General features: G+C 36.3%; 3 protein-coding genes and 1 long non-coding RNA gene across 4 annotated transcripts in view; 2 read left to right on the forward strand and 2 right to left on the reverse strand.

Moving 5' to 3' along the window:
- The window catches only part of LOC131438525 (uncharacterized), a 33,667-nt gene extending 23,097 nt beyond the window's left edge, over positions 1–10,570 (forward strand). The window contains exon 3 of the long non-coding RNA XR_009230944.1: positions 10,325–10,570. This is a non-coding gene — a long non-coding RNA (uncharacterized LOC131438525). The remainder of the gene's footprint in view (positions 1–10,324) is intronic.
- Positions 503–2,010, reverse strand: LOC131438523 (sugar transporter SWEET1). The gene is made up of 3 exons (XM_058608618.1): positions 1,267–2,010; positions 1,085–1,204; positions 503–1,024 (listed from the first exon to the last, which is right to left on the reverse strand). Exons 1-3 carry the CDS (start codon positions 1,720–1,722, stop codon positions 914–916), a joined length of 687 nt encoding a protein of 228 aa, XP_058464601.1. The 5' UTR covers positions 1,723–2,010; the 3' UTR covers positions 503–913.
- Positions 5,503–7,075, forward strand: LOC131438518 (mitochondrial inner membrane protein OXA1L). Its single transcript, XM_058608610.1, has 3 exons — positions 5,503–5,699; positions 5,758–6,772; positions 6,837–7,075. Exons 1-3 carry the CDS (start codon positions 5,634–5,636, stop codon positions 7,001–7,003), a joined length of 1,248 nt encoding a protein of 415 aa, XP_058464593.1. The 5' UTR covers positions 5,503–5,633; the 3' UTR covers positions 7,004–7,075.
- LOC131438524 (MIP18 family protein galla-2) lies at positions 7,039–8,047 on the reverse strand. The gene is made up of 3 exons (XM_058608619.1): positions 7,926–8,047; positions 7,731–7,873; positions 7,039–7,432 (listed from the first exon to the last, which is right to left on the reverse strand). The coding sequence occupies exons 2-3, from the start codon at positions 7,846–7,848 to the stop codon at positions 7,080–7,082; spliced, it is 471 nt and encodes a 156-aa protein (XP_058464602.1). The 5' UTR covers positions 7,849–7,873; positions 7,926–8,047; the 3' UTR covers positions 7,039–7,079.
- Positions 10,571–13,237: the final 2,667 nt, after the last annotated feature.

Below are 13,237 nucleotides of genomic sequence, written 5' to 3' on the forward strand. Positions count from 1 at the left end.
TTTAAGTAATAGGAAGAATATGTTTTAATAAATTTAAATCGTTGTGACTATTTTAGAATTATATTAGGATAAGAATTTTATGTAAAAGTGATGCTACGGCGAAGAAAAACTTATGTAAACTGCCTTAAGAAATAAACGTTTTTATGGAGAAAAAAAATCTCTCTGATAGTCGATTTGCGGTCTACGTTCATCCATTCTTTTATTTTGTTGATGTTTTCGTTCGTTTTCGATGACGATGTCTCTCATCATCATTCACAGACTTACGGCCACTTTTGAAACGTTCGTGCCACTGATAAACAACTGTTTTCATCAGAGTATCGTTGCCGAAACACTCTTCTAACATTTGCAATGTCGTCGCACCATTGAAACCGTTTTAACGCAAAATTTTATGCAAATTGAAAATTGTTTAAAATCCAGGGCACGCACAATCGCCGATTCTGCAATCCGACGGGTTTGTGATACGTTCGAATCGATACGTTCGAAACCAGCATGATACAGAAACTCTCGGAAAATGTAGTTTTTATTGAACTATTTCATCTCATAATATTAAAAAAGCATCTTATGACTATGAACATGTTTTAGTATGGACATATTTATTGTTACGTTTTTATTATTGTCTTAATATATCGAAACTTTTATTGAAATTTCAATAATGACTAACGCCGTAAAAGTGGCTGTGTATATCGCTTTCTGCATTTTTGCAACTATGTAAATAATCACGGAATCGTGAACGGATAACGCTTTGAGCCATTTGAATTATTTCTGCTTAATGAATATTTAACGATTTATATACTAGTTTTTCTACTATTGCTACGCATCATTAAAACAGTTGTCCCGTTGCACATTATTGTCAAACAGTAAAAATATTGCAGAATCGTTCCATCACAAATCAGTCCTATACATTGGAATTGCCTTAGTTCGTCTTCTTATCCGACTTGGTTTTCCTTTTAGTAGGTGTACTTGGAAAGATAGCGAATAGGGCTAGTTGAACCAATCCAAGCGCAAGTGCAAGCAAATTTTGTATCTTAAACAAAAAAAATAACACTATAATTTTAATCGATAATGAAAAAATTGTATATCTTACCACTAAAAAGTTACTTCTAAGGACAACTCCATACAGTAACCAAGCCAGAGATACTATTGAACCAGCCAAAATAATTGGAAATGGTAGTCCCTCGGTACTCTTGTTTTTCAATATTTCTCCCTAGAAAAAAGATAAGCTTCACCAACTGTTATCGAATGAAAAAAATCGAACCTCCCACATACCAGTCCCAGCAGCGGCATCCCGACCAAGAGCAGTAGTATTGCCGTCACGATAAGTCCGAAGCGGAACTCGACCAGCTTCGGATCTTCATACTGTACGTACGACAGTATTCCGACGACAATGGCACCCGCGATCCCGATTTGTCCCCAAACCTTGGTTTTGGCCGACCCAGCTGAGTACAGGTAGAAAACACACACGTACACCACATTCAACGCCAGTCCAATGAAGTTCACCTTGATCATGGCAGCATCTTGCAACATCTGACCGAACTGGATGTTCAGCAGACAGAACACCGTTCCACCAAGGAACGGGCCAGCCGAGAAACCATCGGTATTTCCTTTCTTCCGGATGTCGTTCAATACGAATACACCACTAAAAAACTGCAACACTGTTATGGCAGCCGCTGTCAGACCGATGGTGTCCTTGAACGGATCGAGTGCCACTGCCAAGGGTTCCATGTTTTGCTGTTTCTAGTTACAGCTCAGTTGGTTGGTTTGGGGACAAATCTTTCTAGTCGATGCCGCTTGCTGTGTGATGTGCAGTGTTATGTAACAATTAAGATTGAATTATACTTTACACTTGCACGGTGGTAAAAGAAACACTGCACCCGTAATTGAGAATTATTTGGGCTGATGGTCGACCGAATATGCAAACATGTTAGTAGGTATGCGCTATACGCATCAAACCGTTCAAATTATTGCACCCGAAGTGGTGTGCGAGAGAAGACGATGTGGCCGACACCAGATGTTAATTCACGATTTTCGAGCGAGTGTTTGTGATACGAACTCGATTCAAGTCTCTGTCATTCCCCCATACCTCGGATGTTTGTTTTCAAACAGTATCACGTGGGGCCTCCACTTGTTGAACATGCTGAATTGTGGGGTCGTACGCAAACGAGAAGCTTTTGATTTGAAAGCTTTCCTTATTAGAGTAACGGATGGTAACGATGGGTTCTATCGTAACACATTTGGCGAAGTTACCCTGTAAGAAAAAAAGATCTCCAACGGAATTTCTTTGTTGGTCCAATACGTTGGGACTTTCGTTAGCTGATTTTTCCACAGACCTATTCGAAAGGGCGTCATTTTTTCCATTTTTAAATGTTAGGGGTTGGGGCCCGTTTGACTAGTTTTACTGGGGAATTCTGGAAGATCAGATACGAAATTCTGCATTCCGTATCTCGGTCTAGTTTTCCATACAAAAACATTACTCGATAAGAATACAGAATGCAAATTTTTACATTCGATCGAAATATTCCGATTTGATCGAAGTACATAACAGAAGAGATGCACAACCTTTTTCAAATAAACACTAAATACATGTAGAATACTTCTACTTCAAGTAGAATAACAATACATTTTTGTTTATATGGAGAAAACATCAAATTTTCACGTTTTTTGCAAGAAAAAAGGTGGCATGGTAATGTCAGAGACATAACTGGATGACGTAAATACGAACTAAAATGATATGCTTTTTCCACACTTTCGAATATTGATAATCGCACGTACAATGCGCCGCTTGCATTATTGTAACAGTACAATTATAAGGCGAAACATACGAAAGCAAAAAATTGCGGGGTTGTGTAGGGGATAAGACCGATTAAGTAAAAAAAATAGAATGTTCAAATTCATTCATAAATTGATAAATCTACAAAAAAATCGTTTTTAGCCATCTAAGATTTCTAAATTTAAGTTGGGAAATAAAATGACATTAACTTACTGTTCTTTACGTTTCGTCTAAGACTCGTCAGTGCAGAGCAGTTTAAATTGAACTACTTATTGCAAACTTAAACAGTTAAACTAGAACCGCTAAGCAGACGTAAAGTTAATGCTACATGCAGAACACTCATTTCTCGGTTGATTTTTCAGAAGGCCGTAAGAGCAAGTGAAAGTTTCTCTTTATTTACTTTCTCTTTCGATTATTATGATGTGATTACATAGATTTTCGTGGGTTTCACAGTTCTGTTTGAATGTCGAAAGTTTTGGGTCTCATTGGGTTGAGTGATAAACGTGGAAACCGCTTGGTAATAGAAGAGAAAGTAAACAAAGAGAAACTGTCACTTGCTTTTACGGCCTTCTGAAAAATCAACCGAGATTTATTTAGTACCGACGAGTCTAAGACGAAACGTAAAGAACAGTAAAAACGGTTATGTGGCCTAAGCACAAACATAGGCACTGAGCACACCTAAATGACCATACCTGAATCGGCCAGTATATGCCGCAAACAATGTTTTCGTTCGTCAGGAATGACGTGCGTTTCGGTACTAAATAAATAAGTGTTTTGCAAGTAGCATTAACTTTACGTCTGCTTAGCGGTTCAAGTTGAACTGCTCTTCACTGACGAGTCTAAGACGAAACGTAAAGAACAGTAAAAACGATTATGTGCCCTTAGCACAATCATAGTCTAACCCCTAAATGGTTCATTAACTTACTTTTCAAACCAGTTTCGAAAATATGAATTGTATAGCGAATTGAAAGAATATTCACAAACCAAATTTAAGAATTCTAAAATATAATTTATTGATATACACTCGCCAAGCGTGGACAAAAAGTATCCATAGTTCCTTCATGAGAAATGGTATAGTATTCCCCTCTTACTTGTTTACGGCCATATGCGATACGTTCGAATCAATCACATTTTCGGACATAGTACATGCATAAGAACAACGCCAATGGAACCTAAAACCATCAGTTCTGGTACAGATTTGAGTTGCAAAGAAATTGTTTTTTTTCCGCTGATTTTTTATCATCATGCTTCTTTACGAACACATACTCTCGAACGAATGGGAACAAGCCATTCTTGTTTTCACTGGAATGTGTACGAACGCGATTCCTGTGCAAAAGTAGGATCGGCATCTCGGGTAGTTTTCAGGAACATTCAAAATATTAAAGAATTGATGAACGCTACATAATGAACAAATATCGTACTCAAGATCAATTTTATTCAGATCAGTGAATAACATTTTGAAATTAAACTTCGTCAAAGTAAAAATAAAAACATTGAAAAAAATTGAAAGCATTGCGATAGATTTCATCTTGTTTTCCATAAGCTTTATATTTATTAGTTTGGTAAAATCATGCATTTCATATAAAATAAAGTATGTTTACCCATGGCGTATTTTCCATAAAGTACCCATTTGATATGGTAGAATTTGATGCGTAAAAACTTGAAACCGCGTATATATTCGAAGGCTCGCAAAAAAAAAAACATTACAGAAACATAGCTTTTTTGTAATGTCGTTTTTGCTTGATGCCAAACCTAACCCAGTGTTTGTTTGATGGAACTACACTGGGTCAGTTTTAGTTTCCTCAAGCGAAAACGACATAAGACTACTTTGCTCTCTAATGTCGTTTTCGCTTGAGAATTCGACTTTCAAACAGAATAGTGATATCAAAGAAAATCTTTTTAATCACATCACAATAATCGAAAGAGAGAGTGATTAGAGAAAAACTGTCACTTGCTTATACGCCCTAATGAAAAATCAACCGAGATTTCATTGGGGTTGTTCAATCTAGCTTTAAGCTGTAAATTTATTCCAAATAGATTTTAAGTTTATTTTGATTTCAAGAAACATATAAATATAAATAACATTTTGGATTTTATTCAGCTGGAAAATATAAAATCTCGAAATTTTATGATTTAATTATACTTTATCAGTAGAATTTGTGTGACCACGTTTTATATTTGTGTCCTAACCGTTACTGAAGCATAGAAAATCTCGGTTGATTTTTCATTAGGGCGTATAAGCAAGTGACAGTTTCTCTTTAATCACTCTCTCTTTCGATTATTGTGATGTGATTAAAAAGATTTTCTTTGATATCACTATTCTGTTTGAAAGTCGAAAGTTTCGGGTATCATTTCATGCAAAGAGTTGAGTGATAAACGTGGAAACCGCTTGGTAATTAATAGAAGAGAAAGTAAACAAAGAGAAACTGTCAGTTGCTTATACGCCCTAATGAAAAATCAACCGAGAAATGTGTCGTTGGTATATCCTGCGGTTGTCTCAACAACGTTGTCATCACTACCAGAGGTGCGCGATTAGACTTTCGCTTCCCTATCAGATATGTCGAAGATAAAACGTTAGAGTAGAAAAATATAAATTTTTACATTAATGTAACATTCCCTACAAATCCGTTGTTCTTTGTCTTTGAAAAAGTATCGAAAATTCTCAAGTCTTAACTCGATCGATTTCCAATGAGATTTTCATTGAAAAATTAAAGATCAACTTGTGTCAGTGTTTCATTCATTCTTTTTGACAGATGGTTCTGAACCATCTGATTGTTTTGTTGCGTGATTTGCCTGGAAACACCAGGCGGAAAAATAATCATATTTTCATTATAAATCTAAACGTGAACAATCCAAATAACCCAACATGCTATCGCGAGCCGGAGCATTCCTTTCCAGGCGATCAGTAGGTGGTGGAATTTGTTTAATAAAGGTAAGTCTCGCTGTATTTTTCCGGTTGGTTTCATAACCCTAATGTTTTGTTTTCGTAGGATTCTGTAGTTCCGACCTGTACCATTCGAAGCTACCACATCGTAAATCATAATTCTTACAATCTCTCAAACAAAAGTATTCGAAACAAATTCATCAATCCAGTTGCGTCAACAGTTCTGATAAGAAATATCAGTACAAATGATTCCGATAGCAGTTTGCTAAACACAATTCCGGAACCGCCACCAATCCCTGCAGCACCGGAAATCACTGAGTTGGTCGCTGGTGCAGAGCCTACGTTTGCTTCGCTTGGGCTGGGTGGTTGGACCCCGGTCGGTATAGTTCAGAACTGTATGGAATATCTACACATCGGTTTGGATCTACCGTGGTGGGCCTGTATTGCGATAGGAACGCTTTGCGTGCGAACACTTCTGTTTCCGTTGGTGATTGCTAGTCAACGAAATGCGGCAAAAATGAATAATCATATGCCACAGATGCAACTGCTACAACTGAAAATGACTGAGGCACGACAAGCAGGAAACGCAATTGATTCCGCCCGTTACGCTCAGGAGATGGTGCATTTCATGAAGGAAAAAAACCTCAATCCACTGAAAAATATGCTAGTCCCGTTAGCCCAGGCTCCAATTTTCATTTCCTTCTTCATGGGATTACGACAGATGGCGAATGTTCCGGTGGACTCTTTACGTGAGGGAGGACTTTTCTGGTTCACAGATTTAACAGTTTGTGATCAGTTTTACGCCCTACCGATTATTACTAGCATCACCATGTTCCTTACAATTGAAGTGGGTACGGACAGCGCTCGAATGTCGGCTGCCAATATGCAGACCGTAAAGTACGTTTTAAGAGCGATGCCGTTGTTCATTTTTCCTTTCACAATCAATTTCCCGGGTGCCATTCTGTGCTACTGGGTGTGTAGTAACTTCTTATCGTTGCTGCAAGTTGGTTTTATACGAATTCCAAAAGTAAGGGACTTCTTGAAAATCGACCGACTCATCGTACATAAGCCCGAAACATTACCGATGAAAAAGAAAAAGTTTACCGAAGGCGTGAAGGATTGTAAGTTTTGTAGACACACTAATCTATGTACGCAGCTATCTGTAACCAATAACGTATTTTTCAGCGTGGACCAACATGAAAATTACTCGAGAATTACAGGAACGTGCACGAGCGGATGAGATCGTCTTTCAGAAGGCAGGCAAAGGTCCTTTGGTAAAAACATACAAATACGATCCAACCGTACCACGACCGGCTGTTCCAGGGAATGCAATCAATGCTAAGAAACGGTAATCGCTATTAGGCGATTTGTATAAGAAAAAACCATCTTAACAATAATATAATGAAGTAGTTTATTGTTTAAAACCAGTTATTTCATTGGAACCGCTATACACTCATTGATGACGTCGATGAGATGAGTGTTCTCTAGGGCAGCAGCTACTCGTTCCTTATCCGCCAATTGTTTGTTGACCGCATATTCCGAGGCATGGGTGCCGGGATTAATTTCCACCGCTACTTTGAAACGTGGCGGAAGAGCTCGTAATAATTTAACTCGTATAGAAAGGCCTATCAACGTAGCCATACTGCAATGGGGAATCGTGGGAGTGAACAACACTTTCACGGTATTTCGGTCATTATCCACCGTTATTAGGCTTTGCTCTAGAACATGAAGTTCTTCCAGAGTTAGAGGGTGTTCTGGATCGTTTATGTTGCGAATCAGATCTGCGGAAACAGTGAGAAGTTATTGAGGGATTTTGGTACCGGCTTGTGCTCATGAAGTGCACATGCCTTTGGTTTTACGTTTCGCCTACGGGTCATCAAAGCCAGTAATTTGGTGCATAAGAAGTGATTTGCACAAAGAAGTAACTTTACGTCTGCTTATCAGATAATATTGATCCGCCAGGTGACATTGAGTCTAATATAGCCTGTTAATGCAGTGATGAGCCGAAGGCGAAACGTAAAACAAATAAGTTGTTTATTGTTTAATATTACGGAATTGCACAAATAACTGACGACTTACCGAAAATTTCTCGTTCGTCAAAAGGATCAATTACTTTTTCATTTTCATCATCTTTGGTAATCTTACGGTCCTCGCACTTCCCGTAAACACTCGGGTTGATGTTCTCTAGCTCACTCATTCTTGATTTTAACCAATCGTTGTGCCTGACACAAACAGGTTTTTTTATTATATTTAAAATTCTATTGATATACTTACCTAAAATAATTATACTGCGTAGAATTGAGTTCGCATTGTATTTCTGTATCGATTTGATTGCGAAACAAGCACCGCGTTGAAGTTGACGTTTCGTATATTTGTTTTTTGCAATCTGCATATGCGGTACTCATTCGGTTACAGCGGCACCGACAGGGAAGAATACGTATGACGTTATGCAACGTTACATTTTCCGGAATATGAACTGAGCTTTCGGAAACTGCTTTATGGAAACGCATTATTATTTGTACGTATACTTGAAATTATTTCTACAATATACTTGAAATTATTTCTACAAATATTATATGTTATAATATGCCCCCTTAAGAAAACATTGAGATATTTCCAAGTGTATTGATATATTTTCCTCGAGAATGTAAGTATTTCATTGCAATACGGATGAGGAACATAATTTTCAATGACTCCAATAGAAAAGATGAGAATTGATTGATATAAACACATTTTCCAAAACGGCCACATTCTTAGCTTTTTTTTTCGCTCGCCTCAGACATAATGCCCCAGCAGCCGTAAAATATGTCTCACAACAAATCAGTGGCATGACACACAACAAAAGACATTTTATCCCACAACAATGATGCATTATGCTTCTTGAAAAAAGTTACTGTTTTGAGATAATCAGTATGTCAAAGAAATGGCGGATAAAACATCTATTTAGTCGAAGCAAACCTTTACATCGAAAAGCTGCCAAATGAAATTTTTAGTTTTGTCATACTTTCCTGCAAACGACAACCATCAAACTTGCATAGCAGAAAGATTTTACGAAAAGATAGTGTTAGTGATAAAACTTTGGTTCAGAAATGTCTTCAATGCTTAAGAAAGGAAAGGGAGCATTTTGGCTGGCAGGGGCGCTTTATAAGACTTTCTCCTACCTTGTACTAGAGTGCCTATATGGTTTTAGGCACATTTTAATTTTACGCATGAGTTGAAATATCAGCTTTTTTCGTATTTTGTTAAACGAGAATTCCTGAAGGATCCAATATTTTCTAGATCTAGGCAGCAAATCGTGCCTGAAACTTTAAATCCGTGAATCGGCCTTGCAAACATACAAACATTTTCGAAATTAACGTTCAACAGAACCTGTTGAAATAAGGCAATGCTGCTACGGAAATAAAGGTCTTTTACTATATATACGAAATGGCTGATTGTCTTGAAAAAAATTTTCGACTAGTGTGCAATTATTTGAAAGTTCGATTAAGAAATTCCAATTTCTGCTAAGTGGATTATTTTTCGTTTGTCTTCAAGTCGTCAATGCCTAACAGTTCAAATTGGACTGTGGGAATCTCTTTGCATCTCAAGTTAAACCACCAGGAATTTGAAGACATTAAACATTATCCTACCTTTATAACGTTATCAATCACTTTTAGAAGAAATTTTAAATGAACAATGTTCAACCGATATACTGATCGTAATAATAATAACAATCAAAACAATGCCTTTCGCTTTATTGGTCTTTCAAGGAGAGTTTGACAAAGAGATAGCGCTGTAGTTCAAACGATGATGTTTGCGAATGAATTTGTTACAATACAAAGGAATGTTTATTCTCCATTCATTTGCGGTTGAAATTCGAACGTTCGAAGTATATTCTATTAGAATAGAAGAATAAACATTTATTTCTTTTAATTAGAATTTCAATCAATTTATTTACATTTAAAATTTCGCTTGAGAATATATTTTTACATATTCGAAATGGCCTAAAGATTGACAATATTGATTTTTCTTGTCGCCTCTGTACTGAAATAATAGGTCTGGTCGATTATTCCGCACTGTAGTTGCTTTAACCAATAATTTCAATTACGAAAAATGATTACATAACCTCGAATGGCATCAATATCAATTTGAACCGTAGCGCATATATCTGGGTGCAGTGAAATATTTTCAATTTAAACCTCATTAGGATTTTGTACAGAAAGTTTTCATAAGCAAGCACTGCACTTCCACTCGAAATATTTGAACTAGCCTGGGGCTAGTTGGCCGAACGGCCGTTTGGCAGAGCAGTTTTTCTGAAAAGGCTATCGTGCGCAACGGCGACATCTACAATGATTTTGGTGGAGCATTCGGTCACCCATGCACCGACGTAATTTTGCGAAGGAGCACTTTTTTGTTCACTAAACCAACCATCGTGAAGCAGCAAATCTCTAATTTTGCCCCGGGTGCAAAATTTCCTCGGTACGCCACTGCGCTTTTAAAAAAATTTAGGCTAAAATGATAGCCACTATTGCCCAATAGAAAATTTTTAAATTGCATATGGATCTGACTTCCGGTTCCGGATTCGCAGGGTGGCGAGTAAAAAAAACTGCAATTCAATAGTTTGTTTTTATAAAAAATTGTGTAAATATGAGTTTATTTCTCAAAAATAGTTAATAAATTCTTTTATTTCACAGGTCAGACTACTTGACAACCACACAAACTCACATCGCATAAACAGGTGCTCCCTGGAATCTGGTTGCGGAAGTACCGGAAACAGTGGTCAAAAACCTCCGATACGGGACTTACTTTTCTTCGAAATGGCTTAACTTAGATTCAAATGAGTCTTACGATTCTTTACAAAACTCCTGAATTTGGTCCGGATCTGACTTCCGGTTCATGTAAGTTGCTGGCCATACGAACCGACTTCGACTATACCGGTCCCAAAAATACAGTTCCGGAAGTACCGCAAATTGGAATCAAAATCTCCAAAAACACGGCTCACTCACTTTTCTCCGAAATGCCCTTTCAGCAGACGGTTCTATTTTGTTGATAGTTGAGCGCTTGTTGAACAACATATTGCACGAAATATATGTTACCTTCATATAGAAAGAAAATTTGTTGTTATTGTACAGGTATGTAGTGTTAGTTTAAAAAAATAAGTGGAAAAAATGGCATTCGGTTCAGCGGTCTGTTTCAAAATCGACAAACGAAGGTCCCGTGTTGGCCTCCCGTCGAACGATTGATTGGGCGTTCATTGGACTAATGATCCAACATATTGGACCAACGAAGGACCACTGTTGAACGTTTTTTTTCTAAGAGGGTGGATCCACCGATTTTTACGAACAAAGGGCCCAAGTAAAAGGTATAACTGTATCTATTCAATAAGCAGTTTGCACAGTAATATTGCTGTGAATACAAGTCACATGAGAGAGGCATCATCACACCACTAGGTGGATTTAAACAGATTTTTTTAAACTTTGAATTATGAATGTAAGTGAATTGTTACGCTATTTTTATGTGCATCTATAGAAACGTCTGTTTATCTGTGGCACAATCTCAGAAAGAATTGTATGTATATTGCACAGCTAGTTATATTCAATTGGATCTCTGGTACTTTCGTTCCATCGCAAATGCATCGAGGCATATTTGTTAATTTAGTAAAACCTTCATTCAATCTAGAAAAACGATTCAGTTGAAAGATTCACGTTTGAACAAGTTCTCACATAATTTAGGATTATGACTTAAAACACGACTACCAAAAATGCACATTATATTTTAGACAAGTCAAACCATAGTAAAATTATTCAAACAAAAGTAAATGAATGGTAGTTGTGTTTTAGTGATGTGATGTGATGTGATGTGAAGTGAAGCCACCATCAGTTCAAGGACTTGCCAGTGGATGCGGGTAGACTTACAGTAGCCCCGATATGACTCATCCATTCACCTTCTTACTATAGCTGTTACCGAAAAGCGAACAAAAAGGGTTGGGCGGATACGTAAGTAGAGTCACTTACTCGTATTCCGCGGGAATAAAAGATGCTCTTCCAACCATAATATCCAGTGCATGGATGAAGCATATCGCTATACATGCTTGAACCCGCCTGATGGTTTGTTTGAGAAGGGCGCGTCAGACTCATGTCAAACCTTCAGAAGGAAACAAGTTTCCTTCAAGTGACTTGGGCTGGCTATCCACAATTCCTCGTCCAGTCATCAATTCGTCCGATGCCCTGATGCTCCCTCCTCTTTACGCCCCCGTGCAAAATATTTTATATTGATAAATACAATGAAACATAGTGTAATGAAATTAATATAACGTAAAATGATATAATAGATTACAAAATAATATAATATTACATAATATAATATAATATATTTTAATTAATTATAATATAATACAATGTCATACAATATAATATAATATATTACAAAACACGATATAAAATAACAATTAATGTAGAGTGTCAGTTATGCTCTTCTATCTTCGCAATACTGCAGGAAGTAGAATATTTCTCTTCTAATAACAATAATAATCTCTACATCTATAAAAATAATATATGTTATTATTATTGATGACAAATTAATAATAATAACAATAAATATAATTATGAAAATAACAATAAAAAGACAATATAATATAGTACAATGAATTATGTAACAAATAATAGAATAAATAAAATGATATGTTGCGATATGCTATGATATTATATTACTTGAATTTATATGTCATTTCTCATCCTCTCATTCTGCCATCAATGCCTTCCATAGACCATTTGTCACCACAGACACACGTGTAGGCATGAAACAGAAACCAGTGAGAACAAAGCTCACCTTGTGACGACCTTGATATTTAATTGAGTTACTTTAAAAATGATAACTTATAAGGAAAACAAATTTATATTTTGCGCAGAGGTACGTAGTACTACTCATAATAAACCCTACAATATAATATAATATAATACAACATAATGCAATACAATATAACATAATATAATAGAATACAATATAATATAATATAATATAATATAATATAATATAATATAATAAAATATATTATAATATAATACAATATAATGTGATATAATGCAATGCAGTATAATACCATACAACATAGTATATAATAACATAAAATAGTGTAAGACGATAATATATGAAATAGTATGCTATGATACAATATAACAGTTAATGTCGCAGTGTAAGTTACGCTCTTCTAATAATAATAATAATAATAATAATACATGATGTAATAAACAACAGAATTATATGTTGTAATATACTATGATAAACACTGCATTTTAGGATGGGCTTCAACCTACAAGCCATTTCGCACCCTCTCATTCTGCTACTAACGCAGAAGGCGATAGCACCCAGTCGACGCCGTTCTATTGACCAAATGTCATCATAGACGCTCGAGGAGGCATGAGATAGGGACTTGTGAGGACTAAGTTATCTCACCATTTGACGACCCATTTAATTTATTTTTCATGATGCACATAAAATAAAATAAAATCAGATGTTAGTGATTTCGTTAAATTATATAATGTAAGGGTGCGCATTTAACACTAGCTTGCCCAGTAAAGTCACACTATGTACACAATGGATGGATTGCT

The sequence above is a fragment of the Malaya genurostris genome, chromosome 3 (assembly GCF_030247185.1).
Source record: "Malaya genurostris strain Urasoe2022 chromosome 3, Malgen_1.1, whole genome shotgun sequence".
In the NCBI taxonomy this organism is placed as follows: Eukaryota; Metazoa; Arthropoda; class Insecta; order Diptera; family Culicidae; genus Malaya; species Malaya genurostris.

Excerpts from the sequence above, each read along its gene's own strand:
- LOC131438523 (XM_058608618.1), bottom strand. The coding sequence starts at position 1,722 with ATGGAACCCTTGGCAGTGGCACTCGATCCGTTCAAGGACACCATCGGT. Across the intron at positions 1,205-1,266 it reads GGATGCCGCTGCTGGGACTG|GGAGAAATATTGAAAAACAA; the intron begins GTATGTGGGAGG and ends TCTTTTTTCTAG. Across the intron at positions 1,025-1,084 it reads TTAGAAGTAACTTTTTAGTG|ATACAAAATTTGCTTGCACT; the intron begins GTAAGATATACA and ends TTTTTGTTTAAG.
- LOC131438518 (XM_058608610.1), top strand. The coding sequence starts at position 5,634 with ATGCTATCGCGAGCCGGAGCATTCCTTTCCAGGCGATCAGTAGGTGGT. Across the intron at positions 5,700-5,757 it reads GTGGAATTTGTTTAATAAAG|GATTCTGTAGTTCCGACCTG; the intron begins GTAAGTCTCGCT and ends TTGTTTTCGTAG. Across the intron at positions 6,773-6,836 it reads TACCGAAGGCGTGAAGGATT|CGTGGACCAACATGAAAATT; the intron begins GTAAGTTTTGTA and ends CGTATTTTTCAG.
- LOC131438524 (XM_058608619.1), bottom strand. The coding sequence starts at position 7,848 with ATGAGTGAGCTAGAGAACATCAACCCGAGTGTTTACGGGAAGTGCGAG. Across the intron at positions 7,433-7,730 it reads TGACGAACGAGAAATTTTCG|ATCTGATTCGCAACATAAAC; the intron begins GTAAGTCGTCAG and ends CTGTTTCCGCAG.